The sequence below is a fragment of the Lutra lutra genome, chromosome 14 (genome assembly GCF_902655055.1).
Source record: "Lutra lutra chromosome 14, mLutLut1.2, whole genome shotgun sequence".
In the NCBI taxonomy this organism is placed as follows: Eukaryota; Metazoa; Chordata; class Mammalia; order Carnivora; family Mustelidae; genus Lutra; species Lutra lutra.
Genome location: NC_062291.1, coordinates 12,263,698 through 12,291,595, shown reverse-complemented (window position 1 = coordinate 12,291,595; position 27,898 = coordinate 12,263,698). Strand labels below are relative to the sequence as shown.

General features: G+C 47.2%; 1 protein-coding gene across 7 annotated transcripts in view; it reads right to left on the bottom strand.

Moving 5' to 3' along the window:
* The window catches only part of CHRM3 (cholinergic receptor muscarinic 3), a 506,410-nt gene that overhangs the window by 5,958 nt on the left and 472,554 nt on the right, over positions 1-27,898 (bottom strand). The window contains exon 1 of one of the 7 annotated variants that reach the window (XM_047703266.1): positions 1,807-1,884. The exons of the other annotated variants lie outside the window; for them this stretch is intronic. Coding sequence (XP_047559222.1) covers positions 1,807-1,859 — 53 coding nt within the window. The 5' untranslated portion in view covers positions 1,860-1,884. Of the gene's footprint in view, positions 1-1,806; positions 1,885-27,898 lie in introns of those variants that run through there. 7 annotated transcript variants of the gene reach the window in all.

The window sequence follows — 27,898 nt, the reverse complement described above, 5'->3', positions numbered from 1 at the left end:
TACACTTATATATATTTACTTCAGCACTATTTGAAAATAGCAAAAAAAAAATAGTCTAAATATTCTAACATATTGTTCTGTTACAGAAAAGAACACCTGTATAATCCAGAGATGAAATTCTCCACAAGGCACCGACTTCCAGTTATGGGTGATGGATGGGGTTTTCTTCCTTACTGCTTTTCACTCCTGAGGGTTTTGTTGGGGCATTCAGCTCACCGTTACCTCTAGCTCACTCCCACCGAGGACTGTCCGTATTTGGGAAATGCTACATGCTGTTGGGGTACTGGATTGTATTGAGGGTTTCTTCCCAGATGCAAATGCAAGGTATCTATCTGCTCTCTGCCTCCACCTGCTTCCCAGGTTCCCACAGTTCCTATAGGGTGTCTGCCCGTCTTCCCCGTCACACCTACAGCCACACAGATAGAGGAGAACAGACCCATCTGAAACCAGACACCTCAGCTCGAAGTCCTGTCCTTGAGTTTAACAGCCACTTCCTCCTGGGGAGGCGAGGTGTCCTCCCTAACATGTGCCCACGAGTATTACTTTCTCCTTCCTATGACCACCCTTAGTCCTGCATTTCTCTCTGATCTGCCCCATAGCCCTGCTGATCTTCTATATACCTTCTGGACAGCTTTCTCTCCCCAATGTCTTTCACTCCAAAGCTCCAAAGCTTCCTAGACATAGTGGCTAAGTTTCTTGTCCATGCTTGGTTTGGACTGCGACCCATACTACATTCCTCCCTCCCTCCCTCCTGCTCCCTGCTCCCCACTCCGGCCCCTGGGGTGTGCTCTGAATCTCACATGACCTCCCACAGCACCTTTTAAAATTCTTTTTTTTTATTTTAAATTTTTAAAAGATTTTATTTATTTATTTGACAGAGAGAGATCATAAGTAGGCAGAGAGGCAGGCAGAGAGAGAGGGGGAAGCAGGCTCCCTGCCAAGCAGGGAGCCTGATATGGGGCTCGATCCAGGACCCTGAGATCATGACCTGAGCCAAAGGCAGAGGCTTAACCCACTGAGCCACCCAGGCGCCCTAAAATTCTTAAAACACCTTCTAAGTCCCTGCCATCCTGTCCCGTGATGCTGATCATGTTCTGGTGACTAACTTTCACAGCTCCTGCCTTGCCGATTTTCTTATAAATAACTGTAATGACCAGTAATCCCAGTGCTTTACGTTTGTGTTGATGATACATCTCTCTCCTCTCCTCTTTGTTCTTCTTGTCAATGTCAGACAGTGGGTGTCTGCTCTTTGTCTTTCCTTCAGCCAACCTTTTGGAAATGCCCTGTCCTCCACAGTATGTATTTCTGGAAGGGCATCCAGCACATGGTCCCTGACTCCTCTGCCTCAGCAGTGGGCCTGCAGGAGCGGTAAGTTAAGGAGGGGAGCCGATACGGATTGGGGAAAGAGAGAGGGGAACCCTCTGTTCTTTGGGATTTTTAGGTGCTGGTAACCCATTTATATGCTCGTGGAAAATCTGAGAAGCAAGCAAACGGAGAGGAGAGAGACGGCAGGCAATGTGGAGCATGGAGACAGCATGACCATGATGTCTTCTCAAAACACCTGGACCTAGCAACTCCTGAAGTCAAGCCTTCCCCCTTGACCTTGCAGGTTATGGGAGCCAACCATTTCCTTTGTTGCCTACGCTGCTGAGGCAGGTTACTGCCATCTGCTGCCCAAACGGTCCCAGCTAACATAACCGCCACCCTCAACGTCAGCACCTCTCACAGAACCACTGGTAACTTTAGGTCATTCGCACCGGTGCCACTGAATTCGGGAAGTCGGGACTCTCCCCTCCACGGACTTACCCCATAGATGAGATATGGCATCTGAGTATAATAGTTTTTAAAAAGCACCACATATTTTAGGCAATGTCAAATTGTTCCGTGCAAATTACACACAAAATGTCAAATCACATTATGTGTGTAAGAATTCAAGAGCCAAATAATTTGCTCAGCTGACCAATGTCAGTGGAGATTGTAAGTAGGGATTTTAGAAACATGCCTTAGAGCAATTCTTTTCTTTCGGTTCATTTCATCCTGTGATTCTGTAGAACACCACAAATTATACAATATTCCATTCCAATTATCCCCTGTGAGAACACAGAATATAAAAGAAACCAGAATTGAGTCCTACCCATGGGTGGGACCAGCTCTCTGTATTGGGTTCATTAGATACCCACTCCAGGGCTCCTGGAACCTAGCGGCTTCTTGGCTAATCACTAGAAACTCTGTGAATCACAAACTGTTAGACAGGTGATCTTTGACCTAAATTCTTTGGCATGTCTACCAGTGGCCATTGTTCTCTTTATAATTCAAAACCAATTCAATACCAAATACCCCGTAAAATTTCAGATAGGTGCTTTTTCTTATTTTAAAAATATTCTCAACTCCGTCCATCATACCACGGATATAGACTGTGAAATGAGCAGGATTTTTCCTGTTGCAAAAGGACCCTTCAAGGAGAGTAACCTGTCATCGCCCCATATGGTATAACATCCAAAGGACAATAATTAATAAGTTAATAGTTAATGATCATACATTCACTCCAGATAACTATAATTGTCTCCTGATACCTTCATATGTGTGAAAGCAAAAAGGAGGATGTGAATCTGGTAGGTGAACATGTCATTGAAAGAAAAGAAAGCCTTCTGAGTAGGAAGTGGAAATTATGGGCAAAAGCACATTATTAAAACCTGTTATGGGGACGCCTGGGTGGCTCAGTTGGTTAAGCAGCTGCCTTCGGCTCAGGTCATGATCCCAGCGTCCTGGGATCGAGTCCCACATCGGGCTCCTTGCTTGGCGGGGAGCCTGCTTCTCCCTCTGCCTCTGCCTGCCATTCTGTCCGCCTGTGCTCGCTCTCTCTCCCTCTCTCTCTGACAAATAAAAAATCTTAAAAAAAAAAAAACAAAAAAACCTGTTATGACTTATAGCTACGAGGGGAGAAATGTCTAGGAAATCACGGGCACTCCTCTGATGCTATAATACAATGAGACACATGGAAATCACTTCTATTAATAAATATGAGGCTATGGGTGCCTGGGTGGCTCAGTCGTTAGGTGCCTGCCTTTGGCTTAGGTCATGGTCTCAGGGTACTGGGATCAAGTCCCGCATCAGGCTCTTTGCTCAGCAGGGAGTCTGCCTCTCCCTCTCTCACTCCTCCTGCTTGTGTTCCCTCTCCCCGCTGTCTTTCTGTCAAATAATAAAATCTTTTCAAAAAAATGAGGCCGGTATTTTCATTAATAACTTTTTATTGGAAAGCAGTGAAAGGTAGTTAAGAATCATGGTCTCTGAGCCTGTTTGTTTTGGGTCTGAGTTTGGGGTTGGCTGAGAAGGAGGGCAAATTTGGCCAAAGGCCTAACTTCTCTGAGACCACACTTCTTACTCTGTAAAAATGGATTACCTATATGGAACCACAAAGGACCCCGAAGAACCAAAACCACTGAGAAAGAAGAACAAAGCTAGAGAAAACACAATCCCTGCTTTAAGTTTTTTTTTTTTTTTTTAAGATTTTATTTATTTATTTGACAGAGATCACAAGCAGGCAGAGAGGCAGGCAGAGAGAGAGGGAAGCAGGCTCCCTGCTGAGCAGAGACCCCCGATGCGGGGCTCCATCCCAGGACCCTGAGATCATGACCTGAGCTGAAGGCAGAGGCTTAACCCACTGAGCCACCCAGGCGCCCCACAATCCCTGATTTAAAAAAAAGATCACAAAGCCATGGTAATTAAGAGTATGAAACCGGCCTAAACACAGACACATAGACCCGTGTCACCAGAAAGAGTGCTCACAAACATCCGTGTATATACAGTCAACTGATCTTTGACAGGGGAAGCCAAGAACACAACAAAGAAAGGACAGCCTCTTCCACAAAAGGCCCCGGGAAGACCGGAGAGCCGCCGGCGTAGGAACGAAACTGGACCCCAGTCCTATACCACACACAAAAGTCAACACAAAACCAACACAAATGGACACGAGACTTGCACATAAGACCTGCGACTATAAAGCTCCCCTGAGGAAACACAGAGGACGAGCTTCATGACACTGTCCTTGGCCATGCTTCCACAGAACTGAAATGAGCATCTTCGAGTGCCCTCAGCCCTCTCCTGTCCATTGTAGCGCGCTCGACAGTAGCCGAGACAGGGAAACAAACTAGACATCGACGGACGAACGGGTGAAGGAAATGCAGGGCGTGCCCACGCGGACTACTTCTCAGCCTTCGAAAAGGAAATGTGACAATTCGGGGGAACCCAAGGACGTGGTGCTTCGTGAGATAAACCAGTCCCGGAAGGGCAAATACTGCATGAGTCACCTATCTGGGGCGTCGGAAACAGCAGAACGCAGAGAAGCGGAGAGTGGATGGGCCTAGCCAGGTGTGGGGGCAGCGAGGGACAAGAAACCCCGCACTCGGGATACACGTGATGCAAGGTGAGTCCGGGCCGCACACGCCCGCGCTGTCTGCACCTAACAGACCTGCAGTGTGTGGTTAAATTCTTTTCAGGACGTAGGTCTCATGTTAAGTGTTCTTATCGCAAGAAAAACAAACGGGACCCCGGGAAGGCCACCACCCGCTCTCTGTGGGTTAGGAAGAGGGCAAGAAACATGTGGTGAGCTAATTCTTGGAAGTTTTCCCTGATCGGCTGCCTGCCTTCCACCAACGCCAACCTCTCAGGTCCTCAGCGTAGGGTTGTAACTGCAGGAATCAGGGAGACGGTGCTCAAAGTTTGCTTTTTATTGTATTTATTTGAGAGAGAGAGACAGAGACAGAGAGAGCAGGGGACAAGCAGACGCCCCACTGAGCAGGGAGCCGGGCGTGGGGCTCGATCTCATGACCCTGAGATCATGACATGAGCCGAAACCAAGAGTTGGATGCTCAACTGACTGAGCCACCCAGGCCCCCATTAAAGTTGGCTTTTTAAAGTTGACTTGAAACACTCTGGTAGAGACAGAGCTTAAAACACTAGAGTCTTTAAACATCAAGGAACGGTGCACTGGCCCAAACATTAGGCCAATAAAACAGGTGCCTCCTCACCCCGTTAAAGAAAATGCACTGCTACAACGACTATGAAAAGGTGACTCAGCTGTCAATCCCATGGAAAAAGTCTGCGCACCACGAACCAGCAATTTAATTTCTAGGTGTCTGTCCTCTAGAAAATTTTGCATATAGTCATATACAAGGGGGGTTACGTAGGATGTTTGCTGAAGCACGTGTTGTCATGACAAAAATCAGGAAAAGAACATCAGCTTGACAGTGGCTAAAAAAAATCTGGTAATAAAGGCAAATACAGCAGAAAAAAAGCTAATTTACCAGTCAATCATCTATGTATCTATCAATCATCTATTGACTTAAACATAAGCCAATATGTTTCTAATGAAGCTATAATTTCCAGAAGAAAACACAGGGGATAAGCTTCATGACTCTGGTCTTGGCAATGCTTTCATGGCCGGATACATACATATACAGAAAGTTACAGATGTACACATAAATAGGAAAGTTTCAAAAGCTCTAAAAATATGTTGTTGAATAAGAAAAAACAAGTTGTGGGATGATGAATAAACATGATATGATTTAGGTAGCAACAAAACACATACAAAAATAGCGTGTATCTTATATAGATATTTGTGTGCTTAAAAGTCTCATAAAAAGACAAGGATGCCAATCACACATTGGCAGTGACATCTTGGACGAGGAAGACAACAAGGGTGAGGAAGACGGACAAAGAGGGCTTCAGCTTGACCTGTAATGTCCCTGAGGAGAAAACTACACATTTCCAAAGCCAGAGGGAGGCAGGGAAGAGAGCTGAGGGGAAGATCCTGGAATCTTGTCCTCCATCCCGAGCCTGGTTCTCCAGGAGGACAGGTAGATAGTAAATGGATGTTGTAAACCGTTAAGTGTGTGCTGATTCCTGGTGCGGGATGGGGCCTGAAAACGGAAGTTTAACTTGTTATATAAAAGTAAAATTCCTGGGGGCCGCCTGGGTGGCGCCTGGGTAGCTCAGTGGGTTAAAGCCTCTGCCTTCGGCTGGGGCCATGGTCCCAGAGTCCTGGGATCCAGCCCCATGTCAGGCTCTCTGCTCAGCAGGGAGCCTGCTTCATCCTCTCTCTCTCTGCCTGCCTCTCTGCCTACTTGTGATCTCTGTCAAATAAATAAATAAATAAAATCTTAAAAATAAATAAAATAAAATTCCTGGGACACCTGGGTGGCTCAGTTGGCCAAGCGCCCAACTCTTGATTTTTGGCTCAGGTCATGATCTCAGGGTCATGGGATCGAGCCCCGCATCCAGCTCTGTGCTGGGCATAGAGCCTGCTTGAGATTCTCTCTTCCTCTCCCTCTGCCCCACCCCTTGCAATTTCTCTCTCTCAAAAAACATATAATAAAGAAAAATTAAAAATAAAATTCCTTACTCCCTTATCAGTGTATTAATGGCCTGAAAAGATGATATACACTTTATGAGTAAATGATTCATGTCCTGTCTGACACAGTAAATCCTAGTCCTTCTGTCAGCCCTGGACCTTCACTCCCCACCACTGTAGGGAACTTTCTTCCCTTCGTTCTTCAGAGGGGACCTTCACAATGGTCATGCCTCTGCACAGCACTCATCTTCTATCCCCAGCCCGGTGGGGTACATTTCTGGTGTCCCTGTTCTCTTCACAGTGAGGCCGGATCTAGTCAGGGGGTGTCCGAATATGGCTAGGGAACACCATCCCCTCCCCCCTCCTTCCAACTTTCACTCAAGTCCCAGTACCTGAGACATTTTCCATAAACTTCTCTCTGCCTCTGTGCCAGATTCCTCTTCTTCTTCTTCTTCTTTTTTTTTTTAAGATTTTATTTATTTATTTGACAGAGATCACAAGTAGGCAGAGAGGCAGGCAGAGAGAGAGGAGGAAGCAGACTCCCTGCTGAGCAGAGAGCCTGATTTGGGGCTCGATCCCAGGACTCTGGGATCATGTCCTGAGCCGAAGGCAGAGGCTTTAACCCACCAAGCTACCCAGGTGCCCCTCAGATTCCTCTTCTTAAAAGCATCTTCGTGCCTTGGAGGCCTAGCAGTGGACATCTGGCTGGTATGACATCCGAGGAAAGTGATCACAATGTCAAGAAAAGCCTTCCATAAAGATATCTAAAAATACTTACTGGAGGTGAAGGTCACCTAATGTCTTTCCTCACATGCATCTTCCATATTATAAACAGCATGTGATTTCCGAAGAACCAGGGGTCCTGGGTGAGATCCAAATGAAATGATCAATGTGGGCTTTCTGTTTACAGTGCTGTCCCTGAGAGGAGGATAGGATTTCCCAGCACCATCCTCTTCCTCGTCCTGACCCAACAGCCTCCACGCTGTAGAGCTTGTCCGTTTCTAATCAAGGGACTTCATAATCTTTGCTCACTGGATTGACTCACGCTGGTGAGGAGACCCAAAGGAAGCCGTGCTTTTCAACTCAACACGATCCTGCCAGTGGGTGTCGACTTGAATGCCTTCACTCCTGGATTCTGGGAGGGAGGCCCTTGCCTTCCATGTGGATTACTCACATCTGTGTATCTGTAGCTCGGTTCTTGAGTTCGTCTCTGAGTGTATATTTTTCCAGACCGTTTTCACTATGTTCTCTTTATGAGCACGTACAGAACCGACTCACTGAGTTCTTCAGAAGTGAAGTCAGAACCCAATCAGTGGGCCAACAGGAGAGTAAAAACGTGTTCATATATGCGGTCATGACGTAAGATGGGATCTGAACTGTGGGCGGTGGTCAGCAGCATCTGAAAGCCACTGCCGTGGGCAGCTTGGCCTCTTTTATTAATATTTAAAATGAGAAAGGGAACCAAAATGTGGCTAAGTATTTAAGGATACAAAGTTTAGGGGGAAGTGAAGGATGGCTCTGAGAAACCTACTCCCCATTAGTTGTAGAAAATGTTTTCTGGGGTTTTAAGTCCGTAAAATAGCTGGATAGCATTTTAAAATTTAAAAAGTGTAAATATCCAATCTGAAAACCCATGTGCCAGTTCTTAGAGAAACCTGAGAGGCCAGTGTAAGTGTGAGGCATGTTTCTAATGATGGATTCTTAGAGACAAAAGTCCTCTTACTTTCTTTCTTTTTTTTTTTTTTTAAAGATTTTATTTATTTATTTGACAGAGAGAAATCACAAGTAGGCAGAGAGGCAGGCAGAGAGAGAGGAGGAAGCAGGCTCCCTGCTGAGCAGAAAGCCCGATGCGGGGCTCGAACCCAGGACCTGGGATCATGACCTGAGCCGAAGGCAGCAGCTTAACCCACTGAGCCACCCAGGCGCCCCACAAAGTCCTCTTACTTTCTATACACCGTCCTGGCATTACCTGTTCTGAAAAAACAAACAAACAAAAAAACTGGGGGCTGTCAACGTTTATACCTCCTGGAATGATGAAAAATGAGCAAATTAATGTCTTCCAGAGGTCTAAATTAATTCTACCTCTATTATTCTTAACACTATTACTGTAATTGTGAAAAACGGTGAAAAATCATGCAAAACCCCCAAAATACCTCTGCAGTTCACAACCACGCCCTTTCCCTAAGATCAGTTACTTGGTGCTGCCTCTATTCCGAACCCAGACGCGACAGTCACCATTCACCACCGTCCGCTGGCAACTAAAGGGACTTTCTGCAAAGCTATGTTGGCCGGGGTGACGCAATACCAGAGCCAGCCACTAGGTGGCAAAGTCGACTCGAAGAACAAGCTCTGTGGGCAGGTGCGGAGAGGCCGCGCGTTTCCCCAGGCTGGTGACGGGGAACCTCCGCTTAGCTCAGTCACGCAGTCGGTGGAGGATATCAAAGAGGGTCAGCAAACCCCCTGCAATCAAACGTGTCTTTAAAGGGAATCCAACCTTTGCGGACTCGCACAGTCAGAACCAAACTCTGTGAACTGAGCTCTTGTTATTCGTTCGAGCTGCCAGGAGGAAAGATGTGCCCTAATATGGAGCATTTGCTCATGTCGCGAACAGAACATTCCGGAATGCCAAAATGGGAATCAAATTCCACTTTAAAAAAAAAAAAAAGACAAAGCTTGTTTTTAAAGAGTCGATGTATCATGCTGCCTCCCTTGGTTGCTGCCTTTCAGAGGTTTTTATGCAATTTGACCAAAGAAATGAAGGACGCTTGGCAAAGTGTTTGCATCTCTGCTGTTTATGCACAACAGTGGCTGTTGAAATCACAGGGTTTTACCTCAAAAACAAAAGTCTACATTGGACCCATGCTCTGCATCAGCACTCTCAAGCCCCAAACCTCTTGTTAATAGAATTTCCAGCAAAACAGCAAGAAATAGAAATAAAATGAGAAGTAGTTCTAATTGAAACACACATCAAGCCCCTTTACCCCGAGGGGCCAACTCCTTACCCCCTAACTGTCCTTACTCTTTTCTCAGGGAAAATGAGGGAAGGCGTGTGGCCGGATCCTGCCCACAGCAGACCTTCAGGATCCAAGATTCACTTATGATTTCTACGAACAATGGGTAAGGAACAGTGCTTGAGAACTGAGATCAAAGCTAATATAAATGCAGAAATAATGCTGATGAAAAAAAATCTAGTGAAAGCGGTCATTTGGACTATGTATTTCTAACATGTACACTGCAAGGACAGCTGGCAAAGGACATTCTTTCGACTTGATATTTATGTTTTAGGATTGTTTGAAGGTAAGCTAGTTATGATTTCTTTTCAAGATCCGTATTTATCAGAGTATTTTTATATCTGGACATATTTCCTATATCTGATCTACTTTTAACCTTCAGCCTATTTGCATGCCCCCTTGTGTCCCCCAGTTCCCGCACGTACTGAACACTGTTGGCGAAGGGAGCAGCAGTCACTAGGAAGGCATGCAGACAAGGGTGCCCCGAGTCTCTCACATTAGAGTCAGGAGACATGCCCCTTCTGCCCTGTGAGCAGCTGCCTGAGCACTGTGATCCTGCTTCCTCGTCTATAAAATGAGGATTATCCTAGTTGAGGATTAGATAGAATGTGTAGAAGACACTCAGCATAGCCTGACTGGCCTGTAGCAGTTCCTCAACACCAGTAGGAACGGTAAGTTTCTGTGGTTGTTCGCTTGATTTTATAGAACGGCTTTTTCAAGGCTAAACAAGAGCCAAGATTTGTTGAGCTCTAAACCCAGGGTGCTTTGCCCCCACGGGACACTCGGCAGTGTCTGGAGACATTTTTCTTGTCCCTAGTTGGTGACAATGTGCTCCCGATGTCTAGGGGGTGGGAGGGAGGTCAGGGATGCTAATACACCCCCTACAAGGCACCAGATTCTCCCTCCACCCAGGGAGAATTACCCGGGCCCAAGAGGCCAGTAGGGATAACAGAGATCCAGAAAACTGGAGCATCCCATTTTCCAAGAAAATCTGGACCCTGTCCTGGCCCTTAACCCAGCAAACTCTCTGGCAAAGTCTCTTCAAGCATCAGCTGACGTTTAATTCCTCTGGAAATCACACTCTCCAACCTCCCCTCCCCGGCCCCCCACCCCGGCTGGAATCTACCTTGTCCTACTTTGTTCAGCTGTGATCTGAGACAGGCCACGCGTTTGAGTGCTTACTGCGCACGTCGGGCTGGGGACATGGTTCCTGCTCCCTGGAAACCACTGGTTGGAGACACCATCAACTACGCTGTCGTCGCGACAGAAGGACTACTGTCCATAATCATCTTTGCTTGAGGCATCGAGGAGGTGGCCAAGCAGAGGGTATCTGACAAATCTCGAGAACGAAAACGCCCGGCCGCCAAGCAGGAGAGAAAGAGCACGGCATTCCAGGTGGCGGGAACAGCCTATCCGAAGTGTTGCAGGCACACCCCCCCCACGCTCCCATCAGGGCGCACGGTGTTTTAATTTTTCTCTCTCGATACACCTCCTTGGGGGAAGGTTCCATCTTCTCCCAGTTGAGGTTTTACTCTGAGATCTGCCACAGTTTCTTCCCCCCAGCAGACCCAGAAGTGTTGCCTCCACTCCCGTGTAACTGGGATGAACACAGTTACACTTAGGGCAGGAGAGCTGGTGACGGGAGGGCTCCAGGAGGGGATCAGGTGCAGGGCAGGCAGGAACCAGAGACTGCGGCTGCATCGTGAGCGGCCGCTGGAAGGGAAGGCCAGCGGCGGGCTCCGGAGGCGGCGGCGGGGAAGGCTGAGAAAACACCTGGCACTCACGGCCACCTCGACCACTCCAGCTCTGCGCCACTTGGCGGCGGTGACCCAACAAGACACACACCCGCGCAGTCCGGCTTTGGGGACAGGAAGGAGGTGTGGCTGGGAAAGAGGAGTCCCCATCGTCAAGGGGCTGAGCCCCTTCCGCTGTGGAGAAAGAGGATTTCTTAGCCACCCCGTCCCTTCAACTGTCCCTCTGTCATGGGCACAAGGCAAATCCAGTCTCCTGGGAAAACAAGCACCACAGATCACTTTGTGACCGTCCTTTTGCTGTCCCAGACCATACTCTGGACCTCACACAGGTGACATTCCTCACATCCCCTGAAGGTGCTGGGAGGGAGGTGATTGGGTGTGGGTCCTGCCTTGTCGTTTCTGAGTGTGGGACCACCGAAACCCTCAGGATCCACAGCAGGAATAATAACACTGCGTGGTTGTTAAGCACATTTGAGGAGATAATAAAGCAAGGGACACAACTGCCATCACCCAGCAGGTGTGTAAAAAGGGGGCCTTTCTCTCCGACTACATGGTCACACCCAGACCTGAAGTCCCAGGCACGCACTGGTCGCTGGTGGCCACTCAAACATTTGACATGTCGTTTCTTGTATCTATACATCTTCATTTTACTACTAGGTTGTAAATTGTAAATTCTTGGGGGCAACGTGGAAAGACATATTTACTTTTTTTTTTTTTTGGAGTTTCCAAGTCTTAGAATTCATAACCATGATAGAATTGTAAAACGGATCCTCTGTAGTTAACACATTCAGTGGGTCAATATTTGATGCATATGGTTGCATTAATAATATTCACTATTTATCATTTTTAAAAAGACTTGATTTTATTTTATTAGAGGAAGAGAGAGTGAGCAGGGGGAAGGGCAAAAGGAGAGGGAGAGAAAGACAGAGAAGCAGGCTCCCCGCTGAGCATGGAGTCCAATGCGGGGCTCGATCTCAAAAACCTGGGATCGTGACCTGAGCTGGAGGTAGACACTTAACAACTGAGCCACCCAGGTGCCCCTCACCTTTTCTTACAAAAGCAGATGAGGCCAGAAAAAGACATAGCAAAATTGTGATTCCTCTCAGTAACTTGAAAGCAAAAACCCCTTAAGATCAAATGAATTCTACAAAGCAGAGCAAGAAACGAAGAACGGGGAGAGTTAATTTCCAGTTACAGGAAAAAAGCGAACACGTTGGCAAGACGGCTCTGGGATGCTTGGTGAAGAGTGCACGCATGGCCGAGATATTCACAGGCATTGTGGAAGGGAGGGAAACAACAGAAAGGAACACAAGACCCCACAATTTTCATTTAATTTCTACTGTCCTTTCAGGGACATGCCTTCTAAATTCTTCTCTCAAGGCCTTAAAGACAAACATCCTAATGACCCAGGGGCTGTGGGTTTTGACCTCCATTTCCCTCCCACTACTGCCATGGGGACCGTCTGTCCTTTAGGGAGCCAGGCGCTCCGGCAAGTGTGGGTGTACGAACTCGTATATCCCTCATACTCATCCCAGGGGGGCGGCGGGCCTTTCACCTGAAGCTCGAGGAAGCACATGCACTTGCTGGTGCAAAGACTTACCTGGATCCCCCAGCTAACTGCAAGACGCAGATGCGGCCGGACCCCCATCTTTTCCTAGCCTCAACCCTCCTGGTGGGTCTGTTACGAACAGGTGATTTCCAAATAACACCTAAGTGTATAAAGCATAAATCTGGTCCTTTTGCCCTTGTCTCTCTTGCTCCCAGTCCCTAGAGGTAACCACTTAGGTCACAGTTTATTTAGTAAGTTAGATGAATGGATGTGTCCTTCCAAAATGTGTTTGCTTGCGAAAATATAAATATATGTTTTTAAGCATTCACTGTGTGTGAGGCTCTGCTCTCTATGTTTATACATATATGAAGCCATTTAATCCTCATGACACTCCTGTAAGTTAAGAGTCTTATATTCAGGGGTGCCTGGGCGGCTCAGTCGGTTTGGTGGCTGCCTTCGGCTTGGGTCATGATCCCAGGGTCCTGGGATCAAGCCCCGAATCGGGCTCCTTGCTCTGTGGGGAGCCTGCTTCTCTCTCTGTCTTTGCTTGCCTGCCTGCCTGCCTGCCGCTCCCCCTGCTTGTGCTCGCTCTCTCTTACTATCTCTCTCTGTGTCAAATAAATAAAATCTTTAAAAAAAAAAAGACTCTTTTATTTAAAGGCCAGCTGAGAAAACGAGTGGTACAGAGAGGTTAAGTGAGTAGGACAGGGTCACACAGCCTCTAGGTGACAGAGTTAAGATTTGAACCCAGGCAGTCTAACCCGAGATAATGCTCCCAGCCCCCCAGTGTGTATTATGTTGTCTGTCTTGCTATTTTTTTCATTTAACAATATATCATGGATACCTTTCTTGTTCAGTGCAAACGTATCTATGTCACCAGGCTTAAAAGGAGCCCAAGATCATAAAGAGGGACCATCTGGGACTCACTCACACCTATAACCTCGACTCAAATAGAGTTTTCAGGGCAGGAAAGTGCATGAGACACAGTGTCTGCTGAAGATCCTAACTCCTTTTAAGTGAAATGTTGCAGAAAGCAGTGGGAGTGTGGCCAGTGCAAAGCTCTAAGATCCCCTGGGAAAGAACATGGCTGGTTTCCAGACTCATTTTCCCCAGTTGCTCCCCTGGAATCCTAGTAAGAAGGCAAAGGGCCCTGTGTCCACGCTCATGTCCGCTGGCCACTGACTGTCCGGCCCACGTCACAAGGCCGTGCAGAAAATCACATTGATGAACAGACACGGGAGGACCCTGATGATGAAGATGCAGGGGCCTCGGAAACACCGACCCCCAAGAACAGTGGCAGATAATTCTGATGAAAGAAAATGGAAATTAAATTCTTCAAGTACATAAAGCGTAGAAAAGGGACTGCTGTGTTGAAAGTACTACCTTTCTGTTAAAATGAAACAATGGGAACAGAAACTGTGAGAATTAAATAAAATAGCAAAATGTATATTTTGGCAGAGCCCAGACAATTAAATATTAGAAAACAATGATCTCTTGTTTTGGATTTCCTGAAACCAAATGGAAAGTAGAACTCATATCACTATTAATTCTGGCTCCATGGGATTAAAAACAAAGGGGCAAAGGAGTAAGGTTGAACCAGTTCAACAAAACTGGGTGAATCCTTATTCTAAAACCTGAGAGGAATACGGTTGGAAAAAATGAAATACCAGAAGTTTGAAGTTGATAAAATGAAAAGATGTACTTAGGCAGAAAAGAAGAAATTCTCCTAAGAATTCGGAATAAACACAGAACAAAATAAAACTTTGGGGTAAGTGTTGAGGTTTAGTGCCCAGAATTATTTTTAGAAATCCCCATCAAACTGCACTTCCTCTGAGCCATCCCGCCGCGTGCTGTCAGGGCCTCGCTCAGAGGTCTAGGTGTGGAGGGTCCCCACCCCGATGAATTCAGGAGCATCGGGTCTCCTACCGCCCCTGAGCTCCAGGAGTGGGGGGGACAAGGAATGGCACCCAAATGCACGTATAACCCAGCAGGGGCGCAATTCAGGCCAGACCCACCTGATTGCACAGTGCGCACCCCAGGGGACCTGGGTAGGTGACCTCCCGTCTGAGGCTTGTGTTTCTCTTTCCTCAGGTAATATCCGTAAAGTGTACGCTTCCGTGCCCACGGTGTGAGGTCTCCATCCGTGGTCCTGGCTAACCACATCTTCCTGTTGATCTACAAAGCATCGAATGCTTTATAGAATTAATAGACCACCGTGGAGTGGCCATGCTTCTCTGAAGGACGAGATCAAGGTCATAAGGTAGGAACGAATCCCGGATGGTCCCTCCTTCTGTTCTCGGGCTCCTTTTAAGCCTGGGTGACATAGATACATTTGCACTGAACGGCAAGGATGTCCATGATATCTCATTAAATGAAAAAATACCTTGCCAATTCCTGGACTCAAATGTTTTAAAATCTTTACGGTATTGATGGGCGGGGGGTGCTGGGTGGCTCAGTTGGTTAAGTGACTGCCTTAATCTCAGGTCATGATCCTGGAGCCCCAGGATCAAGTCCCGCATCAGGCTCCCTGTTCTGCAGGGGTCCTGCTTCTCCCTCTGACCCTCCCTCACCTCATGCTCTCTCTCTCTCATTTACTCTCTCTCAAATAAAATCTTAAAAAAAAGATACCGAAATCGGTGATTCCACATGTCCCATCACGTTACTATGGGAGGCTAAATGGCCGTGTCACTCAGAGCTGTGTGTAGGGCTGAACTGTTCTATATCGGTGCGTACAGCGGGACCCGTGACGTAATCACTTCTACAATAATGGGTCATACCATCACCTACTGAGGGCCTACTCCCTCTGCTGCATATTTATTATATATATTCTAAATATACATTTATTTGTTAGGGCAAGTCCTTGTAATGACTCTAAGATGGATATTCTTCATATTTTATGTTGGAGAAAACAGGCTTAGAGGTTAAGACATTGGCCAAGGGCCGGCGGACTAGTTAAGTGCTGGGACTACAGAGGAGGAGGAGGGGGAGGAGGAGGGGTGTGTTTGACGCCGAACCACAGCCTCCGCACTTTGTTTAACCTGCACCACCAATGGGGTCTTCCTGCAACTGGCATTAACCTCATGCTTAACCCTGTGTTCATACATGGCTAGCCTGAGAATCGACACGCTTGATTCCTCTTTCTCTGCAAACGAAGCAGGTCATGGTTCACAGGAGAATTACAGAATTCTAGGGTTAGGCCCTCCCTGAATTAAAATTTGTATTCTTTTTTTAAAATTTTTTTTAAAGATTTTTATTTATTTATTTGACAGACAGATCACAAGTAGGCAGAGAGGCAGGCAGAGAGAAAGGAAGGGAAGCAGGCTCCCTGCTGAGCAGAGAGCCCGATGTGGGGCTCGATCCCAGGACCCTGGGATCATGACCTGAGCCGAAGGCAGCGGCTTTAACCCACTGAGCCACCCAGGCGCCCCAAAATTTGTATTCTTGGATACAAATCTGTCTTATTCGTCCTGATCTCCCTCATCATGCATGGTGTCCTCTGGCGGGACCGTCACTTAGAATTGGTTAAATCTCTGACATGGACTCAGCACCTCCCAGTTTGGGACTGAAGGCCGAAATGCCATCTCCATGGGCCACGGAGACAGTGAGTGGACTGGTTCAGAGTGAGCTCCCGCCACCGACACGGCAGACCGCTTCATCGATCTCCATCACTGCTGTGGCCCGGGGGGACCAGTGCACTCCAGCCTTTGGCAGAGCTGTACGCGGAGGTGCGGTGAGTTCTCGGGGCAGGTGTGACATGAGAGAGGAGGTCACACTAAGCTCCCTTCCCTGATGCTGGAAAATTGGGAAACCTGACTGTGGAAACTTCTGGTGAAAGCTGATTGTTCAGGGAAGCTGGTGAACACACTGGGCTTCTCCATAAAGGCACAGACCAGAGAGCTCCAACCAGGCTATTTCTCGTTGCCATTCCTACTGACACATGGGCATTGGTGGCAGGAGGCATCTGTCTCCAGAGAAGAACACCACAGTGACCACAAGCACCACCACCGCAATAGGAAGAAACTTTTTGACTATAAAAACAGGCAATGAAACAAAAGGCTTAAAAAAAAAAAAGATTTTATTTATTTATTTGACAGAGAGAGATCACAAGTAGGCAGAGAGGCTGGCAGAGAGAGAGAGGGAAGCAGGCTCCAGCTGAGCAGAAAGCCTGATGCGGGACTCGATCCCAGGACCCTGAGATCATGACCCGAGCCGAGCAGAGGCTTAACCCACTGAGCCACCCAGGCACCCCAACAAAAGGCTTTCTATAAAAGTTAATATTTCAATATATTTCTGTCAGGGGCAGACACAGACTCTGCGGAGACCAGAGCTTCTATAACTTTATGGTCTCCCTTTAACAAAATAAATACAGGGCATCTGGGGGGGCTGGGTCGGTTAAGCGACTGGCTCCTGATTTCGGCTCAGTCCTGATCTCAGGGTCCACACTGAGTGTGGAGTCTGCTTGCGATTCTCTCTCCCCATCTCCTTCTGCCCCTCCCCCTGCTCTCTCTCTCTCTCTCTCAAATAAATAAATAAAACCTTAAAAGAATGAATACAAAATTATGAGTACAAAATGCCACCACTCCGATCTCCCCCTCGGGCTTTGTAAAGGGACAGAACTTGAATTTCTAGCTTTATTAGCCTCACAGCGAATTTTCTCCTAATTCTAATACAAATTGACATGATCTGGTTACGATTGAGGAACTGAAAGTTTTTAAAACTCTGCATCTGGGCGCCTGGGTGGCTCAGTGGGTTAAGCCGCTGCCTTCGGCTCAGGTCATGATCTCGGGGTCCCAGGATCGAGTCCCGCATCGGGCTCTCTGCTCGGCGGGGAGCCTGCTTCCCTCTCTCTCTCTCTCTCTGCCTGCCTCTCTGTCTGCTTGTGATCTCTCTCTGTCAAATAAATAAATAAAATCTTAAAAAAAAAAAACTCTGCATCTAACCAACTGAATACATGTATCTGTATATTGAGAGGTGGTGACATTCTCTTCTCTTGTTGAATAGCTCAACAAGCAAACATGCAGATACAATGGCTGGAAAGTCTGATGCTGGGAGGAAGGAAATTTATTTTGCCCAGGTAGGATGTATTCCCACAAATTAGGTTTCTGGAAGTTTAATTAGCTTCCAGAATGAAGAATCCATGAGACTCCACTGCATGCCACCAAATGATCAGGTTCAAAAAAGGGAGGGGGATGGATTTCAAGGAAAAAAAAAAAAAAGAAGAAGGAAGAGTGAGCTCCCTCTGCTGGCAAGCTGGTATCAACGCAGAGCCAGAAGTAAAGGGATCCATCTGTCCACACCAGGAATGCGAGCGAATCGTGAGTCACATACGCGGTCCTTCAGTGATGACAAAAGGGCACATCAGGACATGCAAACCTCACATTTGATTTAGTTTTTCTATAATTTTTAAAAAAGATTTTCTTTATTTATTTGACACAGAGAGAGATCACAAGCAGGCAGAGAGGCAGGCAGAGAAGGTGGGGGGAGGAGAAGCAGGCTCCCTGCTGAGCAGAGAGCCCAATGGGGGCCTCGATCCCAGGACCCTGAGACCATGACCTGAGCCAAGGGCAGAGGCTTTAACCCACCAAGCCACCCAGGCAATTTAGTTTTTCTGAGAAGGGTAAAGACTTTCATACGCTCATATGTCAGAGAAACATTTAGGGGAAAATGTCCTCTACATATTGGGTACAACGTGGCTCACACCAGGAGACCCAGCAATGCTTACTGGAACTGGGCTGGAGTACAATTAGCAAATGCGTGACAAATGGTACCCTCTCCAGCTGTAAGCAGGTGTCTACTGTGGTTCCTTCAGGAATGTTAGGCTCAGCCAACTTAACATCCCTAATGAGAGATCCAGAAACGAATGCTAATGACATCTTCACATGATATGAAACTTGCAACTATTGAAAGAACAAGCAGACATATGGAAAACCATGGAACTGCCTACAACTTTGCAGTTTATTTAAAGAAAACCTCTGACCAGATGTTATGCTATCCATGGCCACTGAAGATAGAAGACCTCCAGAAGGATTAAGTTGAAACTGATTCCAGGAAATATTTAAATAAGATATGATAATGAGACAGAAGAGCTGGCCCTGAGAAAATGTTTCCATGGGAACGTCTATTTTTTTCCTCCCTGTGATATTTTAAATTAGAATACATATCCATCAGGGTTGGAAACCCTCAGGCTCATACCCCAAATCACTGGTCTGTGGCACATCTCCTGTCCCATTCTGCCGGCCGTCCATCACTCGGGGGCTGCTGGGGGCTGCCTACGGTTCCAACCCAAGACTCTGTGCCTTCACCAAGGTTTGGGCACCAGAGAAGATGAAGTCAAGGCTTAGTTTCTGCCTCAACAAACATCAGGAGCCAAACCTGTCTTACTTGCTTCCTCAGAAATGTTAATGTCACGTGACTGGCATGGAGTAACAAAGCACACCCAATGAGAAATTAGGGGAGCAGCCTACATGCTACTCAGTATCTTAACAGAATTTTGTTGATCAATGAGAAATAACCACGAGACCACTGAGAAATCGCTGTGAACGCCTTTTTGATTCGCATTCCCCTCAACTCTCTAGGGAGGCATCCGAGAGAGGTTAGCTTCCGTGGGACAGATCAGGGGAGAGGGTCGGAGGAACCATTTTAATCCAGGGCACTCGGACGGGTCAGCTGTTGAGCTGAATGGCCTCACACTTCGTTGAAACAGGCCAAGGACGAGCTCAAGACGCCCTTGGGGGCCTGTGAGGGAAAAGCCCCTGCAGGGGTTGTGGCTTCGTCGCCGTATGTACGTGGGAAGCAGGGAGCAGCTGTGCCCTCTCCTTGATGTGGCTGCTGGAGTCTCCATCACACAGTCATTGTTTGGTACCAGAGTCGTCACCAGATAAACAGATCTGCTGCGAAAAGGGGACAGAGCGCTGGGGCTATTTCTCTCAGGGTATAACGAGGGATCCCAAGTACATGCAATAAGCCAGCTAGCTAGTTTAATTAGACGAGTGTACACTTCCCCCACATGCGTCTCCTAGACCGCTGTCCTCCAAGTGTGGTCCCGGGACCAGCAGCATCGGCATCAACTTGTTAGACGTGTAAAATTTTGGCCCCCAGTGCAGACCTCCTGTATCAGAAATTCTTGAGCAATCTATGTTTTAACAAGCCTGCTGGGTAGTTCTAAAGCGTGTGAACGTTCGAGAACCATTGTCCCGGACGACTGGCATGTGTCTTCTACCTCATCTGTTAGCAGAATCAAGACACCCACTGGGGAGCGTGGCGGTGTTTCAAGGACAGCAGTTGTGTCCCATTTCTTCTAAGACATCTGCCTGTTACAATTCCTGCAGTGATCTCGAAACATCCTCTTCAGGCATTCGTCTTGCTCACCTCCCCAACCCCAATTCCTGCCCGTCAGATTCTACACAGACAGCGGACGGCAAGTTCTTTGGCAGTGGCAGCGAGAAGGAATCAAGACCGGCAGCATGATTCACGTCTCTTATCTGGGAGGACATCTGTTGCTGGTGGCTAAGCATAGTACCCTTGTTTTCTACGAGCCACTCAGCAAGAATTCACTCTGCACCTACTAATATAGCCTCCCAAGGCTTTGAGGGATATTTAACAAACTTTGTGGCATGTTTTTAAACTCAAGGAATTACAGTCCAGCTGAGCAGAAAGAAACAATTAAAAGATTAAAGTTACAGACAGGCTCCCACTTGACTTTCCCTCTGCAACGCCCAGTACAGTGACGGGCCAGGGCAGACCTTCTGTACGGACCTGCTCCAAGCCAACCCGGGAAGAGAAATATTTAAAACTTAGTAGCGGGGCGCCTGGGTGGCTCAGTCGGCAAGCGCCTGCCTTCAGCTCAGGTCATGATCTCAAGGTCCTGGGATCGAGCCCTGCGTTGGGCTCCCTGCTCAGTGGGGAGCCTGCTTCTCCCTCTGCCTCACCCTCTTCCCTGCTTGTGTTCCCTCTCTTGTGGTCTCTCTCTGTCAAATAAATTAAGTCTTTAAAAAAACATAAAACCTAGTCGCAAGTGCCACACACATGCTGGATTGACACTACATCCATCCCCAGGCACACCCAGTAAAGCTAGAGTAAGGAAAAGAAAAAGGGTATGTCAAGATGTGCGAGGTAAGCTATTTTTCTTAACTCTTTGTCATCCGCTTATACGGGAGAGATGAACCAAATTGCTTCATTATGAAACTAAGAAGCGCTTAGTGTTCACATGGCCATGCGTTAGTTTCCCGTGCCTGCCTTAACCAGTCACAACTAGGGTAGCTTAAAACAGCAAAAATGTATTTTCTCACTATCCCAGTGGTTCCATGTTTTAAAATCCAGGTATTTGAGGGCTGCACTCCCTCCAGAGACTCTAGGAGAGGATCCTTCCCATGCTTTCTCCCATTTTTAATCGTTCCACGCACTCCTTGGCTCGTGGCCACACGGGTCCCTTTACCCCGACGGTCACACTGCCTTCTCTCACCTTCTCCCATGTCTTATGAAGGATACTTGTCACTGGACCTGCATAGAGCATCCGGGATGATCTCAGCTCAAGCTGAACTGAATGACACCTGCAAAGACCCTTTTTCCAGCTAAGGTAACATTTCACAGATTCAGGCAGATGAGGACGCGGACCTGTCTTGTGAGGGCTGTCGTCCGCAAACATAAAACAGGCAAGGGTAGCCCTCCTGAGAACAGAACTGTGATCAAGTGCAGAGCTGATGTCTGTGAGGGTTTGTCAATGGGTTTCACTTTTCCTATGATACATATATTTCCTTTGTAACTCTAGCTTGGCCAGTGCGGGTTTTTCATTTGTATTAGAAAGATTTTACGAGGAGAGGAGCACTTTTGATAATGCTTCAAGAAGAAAAGAAGACGAAGAGATTAGAGGTGGAGGTAAATATAAAGGTGTTAAGAAGTAAAGCAGCAGGAAAGCAGATACAGTTAAGTAGGAGACATTTCATTCTCTGCTCCTTTCTCTGCATTTCTTTAAATTATTCGTATGCCTTACAAGTAAGAATCAAGTGTGTACGTATTTATTAAAAGGAATGGTTGGACACAAACCCAGAGCTAGAACCTGTTGGGTTCAAACCCACGTACCCGTTTTGTGACTTTTAGGAAAGTTACTTGATCTCTCTGTGCCTTAGTGTCGTCTTCTGTAAAACTGAGTCCCTAAATGTGGGATTGTAAAGAGGATTAAATTAATAAAGCACTCAGAATGCCGGCTACCTAGGGAACAGGTACTGTTTGCTAAATAAAGAAAATCAACGTGCCAGGTTCTGAGCTGACTTTTGGGATGAATAAGACAGACAAACAAAAGGTTACATCCCAGGAGAAAAGAGAATCCTTCCAAAAATAAATTGAACACAACTGAGGTCCTGCAAAGGAAATAAAAAGGCTCTGTAGTAGGTTAAACGATACACAGGATGGGGGGGTCCTATTTTAGAAAATGTGGGGCAGGCGCTGCTCTCTGCCAAGGTTGACAATCAAGCTGAGCCACGCAGAAAGTGGGGGTGGGGGAAGCAGCATGTCGGGCTGAGATGTTGCTTCTTGATAAGACTAATTGTTTTATACTTTACAATGATGGGTCTGAAAGGCAGGGCACTCATTCTCCTGAGTAACTGATTCATTGTTATAATTTGTATGTTTCAACAGTAGCCTTACAGAGGGTGGAAACAGACAGGAAATTCTCCTCAGCCACCAGGAAAATATCCCGTGGGAGGGAAACACTTGGATACCTATTTCCTCATCTACTATGGCTGGACGATCCTCCAGTAATCTTGAGGAGGAGAATCCTTTCTATGCACAAAGTAGCCTCAGAGCTGTGGGGTCTCCATGAACAGAAATCACACCCATGAGTAAATGTCACCTCATTACAGGTTTCTTGGATTCTTGCTAGTGGGTGTAGCCATTTGTGCCCTACACCAGGGGTGCAGGGACCTGTTTCCTAGCAGCTCACAGCCTATGACAAAGCACTAGGCTACATGGCCTGGTAGTCACAGACACATTTATTATAAAGATATATTTCAGGTTATAATTCAGCATGAATGAGGCTTTCCTTCAAATTTGCCTTCTTACGGCTCTCACACCAGTTAGCAATTGAGCCCCTCTCCATTTCTCCTACATACGGATGTGTAAGACTAAGTTACGATCTCTCCATGCCTCAGTTTCCCAGGCAGCGAAGAGGAGATGACAGATAATAGCACCCATTTCATAGGATTGTGTTGGGATCGAATGAATTAATACACGTATTCTGAGCAGTGTCTAGTTTGTAGCAAAAACCAGGTGTTAAATGATTATAGTTATTACTAATATCACCAGGAAAACTTAATTTGCAACAAAGTAGAAGCAAAGAAAACAACTAAGGGTCACCCACACATTGGAGCGGATCTGCACTAATTAGCATACGATTTGGGCAAGTAGTTTCCCCCCTTGGGCTTTAGTTTCTCCTGGGTAAAATGAGGACAATGGAGGTAATGAGTTGTTCTCTAGCTGTAACTTTGTAGAACTGTTTCTAAATTCCTCACTGCTGTTGCTCTTGGGCTCTGCTAATGGTCCAGCTCTTCTGCCTTGCAGGGGAAGAACCATAAAAAGGTTTTCTTCCATTGGTGCAACTCAAGCTCAAACAACTTACTTTAAATAGTTATTCAAAGGGCATAGGAAGCAGATGGTTGAGTGTGAGATCCAAGTCAGTGGCTTGGGAAAGAACCCTGGGAATATTAAGGTAAAATCTGGAGATGTGGATTCTTCTGTTTGATTTAGGATGTCGGAAGCTTTGGGGACAATGCCATCGAGGGCAGGGTGAGGGCACTGATGATCGCCGCAATGATAAGATGGTGTATATAGTGATGGAGCCCAAAATAGAGATGCGTCTTTTTATTTCTCCCATTTTTTTTCATCCTCTCCCCCGACTTTCCCCTCTCCTACTTTCCCTGTTTGGCCCGTTGGCAGCAGCTCTAGCAACCGGCACCAGCTCCCTTCTGGTTCCCGATCCTTTCTCTGGTGCTTGCTTGCTGCCATTATTCCTAAGTGTCTTACCCTCTGCTGCCTCGGCTGAAAACTAGGATTGCTGGTTTCCTCCAGTGACTGCTCAGGCATATACAAATTAGGAGCAACAGGCAGATGTTTGAAATTACCCGTTTTGTTTTCATGGCGCCCAGACACAGACTGGGGAGGGGAGATCTTCCTCGAAGCAGACCCAGCAGACAAGAAGCTGTGCGTGAGCCGGGCAGAATGTGCGGCTGACCAGCTCTGTTTGGGACCGGCCAGCAGATCTTGGGGTGGGTGGGTGGGGGGCTGGACTGGCATCTGCACGCTGGCCACCCCAGCTGGTGGCACTGTGCCTGGACCGGCTGGTTCGTCCATGAACCTGATTTTCAATTCCATGATTCATTACTTCCTCACCAGGGGAATTTTCAGACCAAAAAAAAAAAAAGGAAACCTGACAGATTTATGGATGTCTTAGTAAACATAAGCAATGCAAAGATGGTTTCTGAGGTCACATGTGGATGGGAACACTGAACTGATAAAACCTGGAAAGCACAGCCCAGTCTGAATGAGTGATGTTGGCTACTGAACTGTGATCTCAGAGCTCTGCTTCCCAAGGATGGTCTGGCGGCACCAGCGTTGCCTGAGAACTTGCTAGAAGTGCAGGTCCCTGGGCCCCACCTACTGAACCAGAAAGTCTGGGGGTAACACCCACAGGGAGATCCTAATGTGCACTTGGGACTGAGGACTTTCCGTTTAAAATAGTCTGCAATCGGGGCGCCTGGGTGGCTCAGTGGGTTAAAGCCTCTGCTTTCGGCTTAGGTCATGATCCCAGGGTCCTGGGATGGAGCCCCATGTCAGGCTTTCTGCTCAGCAGGGAGCCTGCTTCCCCCTCTCTCTCTCTGCCTGCCTCTCTGCCTACTTGTGATCTCTCTCTGTCAAATAAATAAATAAAATCTTTAAAAAAAAATAGTCTGCAATCGGGGCACCTGCGTGGCTCAGTCAGTGAAGAGACTGCCTCTGGCTCTGGTCATGATCCCAGTGTCCTGGGATCAAGGCCCATGCTCAGCGGGGAGCCTGCTTCTCCCTCTCCCTCTGCCCCTCCCCCCTGCTTGTGCTCGCTCACTCTTTCTCAAATAAATAAAGTCTTTAAAAAAAAATTAAAAGGGTCTGGAATCATTGTCTCTGCTGTCTCCCTGCACTTGGCACTCTCTCGACCTGGAAAGTCTGGCCTCACCTTCCCGGGTCACCTGGTCAAGCCCAGGAGGATGCTGCTGGAGCCTCTCCTCCTCAGGCTGGGACCCGTGTCCCTGTCACACTGTCGCACAGCACCCAGGTGTGTGTGGGGGGAGGAGACAGGTTTTATTTTTAACATCTATCGACTTAAAAAATATTGAGAAGATGCTCATCACATACAATTTTCTGTTAAAAAAATTCTGCGTTTTCCTCTCATAGGAAGAAGCATCAGGCTGTGAAATGGACATCCAGGTTTTGAATCTTTTCACAAAACCATTTAGCTTTAAGGTCAATTTTCATCTTGAGGCCTCAGTGTCTTAATCTCTAAAATGGAAGAGAATGCCTGTCTGCAGTAGTTTGGAAAGCTAGAAATCATCTGTAGCACTATCTAGCATGTAATACCCACTAAAGAAATGGCAACCGGTGTTATTTTTCACAGAGACTTTATATACTGCGCAGTGAAAGCAATAGATTTGGTCTTTTTTAAATAATAGGAATGTAGTTCCCCTAATGTCTCCAGCTTCCTAGAGGACTTTGAAGGAAAGAATGCTTTTATGTTTCCAAATAGAAATCCTCCAACTGAATTCAAAATGACTTGAGTGACTCTGAGAGATGGAAATAGCAAACAAGACGACTGGGTGTGTGGATGTGTGTGTGTCCCTCTGAGAGAGAGACAGGGAGGGAGGGGGCCAACTTTAACAAACGTGCCCCTTCTGATGGAGCACTTCCCCCTACAGGTGCCCGTGCCTGAGCTCCCTCTGCGACAGGACAAAGGGAAGGGGAGAACAAAGCGACAGTTTTGATTCTTCCCAGGGCTGTTCATAAGCAAGTGACTTCCTGCCAACAGGCCTGGTCCGTGAAACCCCTTGGTGACCTTGAAAGCTAAGCTAAGAAAAGGAAGGGTCACAGAGTCACTGCCAAATAAACACAATGGGAAACTGATGGTGGGCATAACTGAAATTTAAAAAAAGATTCTATGGGGCTCCCCAAATGTAGAGTTACCTCCATAAAAGTCCCTCTGGCTTCCTGGTTTCTGCTGTTCAACCTCGCACATATGACCGGCCAGGATGACCCTCCAGAGGTCACATTGTGGCATTCTGTGTATTTGGGACTGAACGGCAGGCAGCCGTCCGTGGGGCCCAGTGTCATGAAGAGTGGGGTGTGCATCCTGGCTACGGGCATGTCGTCGTCTGCTCACCATTAGTGCCCAGAGAGACAGAGAGAGCTCATCTGCAGAGGAGACTCGGCTCAGAAGAAGACACTGTCCTGCTTGGGGTCCTAGAGGCTCTCCAGGTCCCCGCCAGCCCTTCCCCGGCCCCCTGTGACCTCACTGTCACTTCTCCAGCTCTCTTCTGCAGCTGATAACCACCCGGGCCATAAGTAGTGTTGTGTCAACAGTAAATGCAGATGATTTTAACCTTCAGAAATCAGACCGATGTTAAGGGTGGGGCTCAGTATCGCTGCATATGACCGATGCTTAAGTTATGGAAGAAAACCCCTTACAAGAAGGTGGTTATTCAATGACTTCCTACGGAATGGGCTAAAACCACATACACGTATGGGAGAGCTGACACTGTCCCAGTGAGGTTTTTGCCTCTTTGGTTTGGATCATAAACAAAAGTGGAGTTATTCAACACATTACCCATGGGAAGGATGCCAGTCAGTTTTTTGAAGCCTTCTATTGCCACAATTTAAGGATTAAGATGCTCTGTATGTCTCCTGCCAACACCTGCATAAACATTGTAGGAAACCACCTCCCAGTGGGAGTTTGGAGAGAAGGCCGGGTGTCAGGAAGTGCTCTGATTCAGGGATGGAGGGAGCAGTTATATGTAAGTTTCTTTCCTTTAATTCATTTGCTATTGTCTTGGAAGAAACAATAGGAGAAATCATAAGAAGCATCAAATAGAAAGATACTGATTTACAGTTAATTTTGACGAATTGCTAGTCATTTCCCCCAACATGCTAACTCCAACACCAAGACCAATGATCTGTGGCAGAACCAATGGCTATCCAACACCATCCTAAGACACAGCCTCTTACACCATTATTGTCAATAAAAAAACCACAATTCAGTTAGGTTCCCAACTGTCATACTGTCCCATAGACCTGGGGTTGACTGTGGGTCAAGTCTGCCAAGTCACCTGATTTCGTTAAACTGCTGAGCGAAGACTGGTTTTCCCCCCTTTTTTTTTTTTTTTAAAGAAGCTCAGACTAATATCAAACGAGGAACTTTGTGTGATGCAAGGAAAGGATATGGAATTCCATCCTTGGTGTCTATAAATAGAGTTTACTGGAGCACAGCAAGGCCCATTTGTTGATGTCTCGTCTGTGGTTGCCTTCACGCTACAACAGAGTTGAATAGTGTAATCAAGAGTGTGTGACGGCAAAACCCACACTCTGTGCTCTCTGGCCCCGTGCAGAGAGAGCGTGTGCATGCCGGCCCCAGGGACACGCTGAGCGTGCTCTGCAGCCCGCGTCCATCTCCAGTGTTACGACGGGACCCCAGGGGCAGAAATCGTGTCTGTTTCCTGACTGCCGTTTATCCGGATTGTGACCCACGCTTTGTGTGTCATTGGCATTCAGATGTATTTGTCTCATGACTGGACTAGAAACATTTTCCCCGGCAGATATATAATATACTGACCCTGCTTTTAGACCTAACGAGGGACACTGAATAGACACGTCATCAAGTGTCTGCCTTCGGCTCGGGTCATGATCTCAGGGTTCTGGGATCGAGTCCTGCATCGGGCTCCTTGCTCAGCGGGGAGTCTGCTTCTCCCTCTGCCCTTCACCCCACTCTCATGCTCTCTCCCTCTCAAATAAATAAGTAAAATCTTTATTAAAAAATAAAAAGAACGGACTTCTGCTAAGGGTGTTTCTACAGGGAGAGGTAGGCTCGAGGGGATGTTTGGAAAATTTCCCTCCCATTATCATGTCACCAGGAAGGTCTTCCAGCTTCGTACTGTTCGGGCCTGGAAGACCCCGGATGTGTTCACGGGCGTCCACCCCGATGTACTTTGCTGACCCGTCCGCG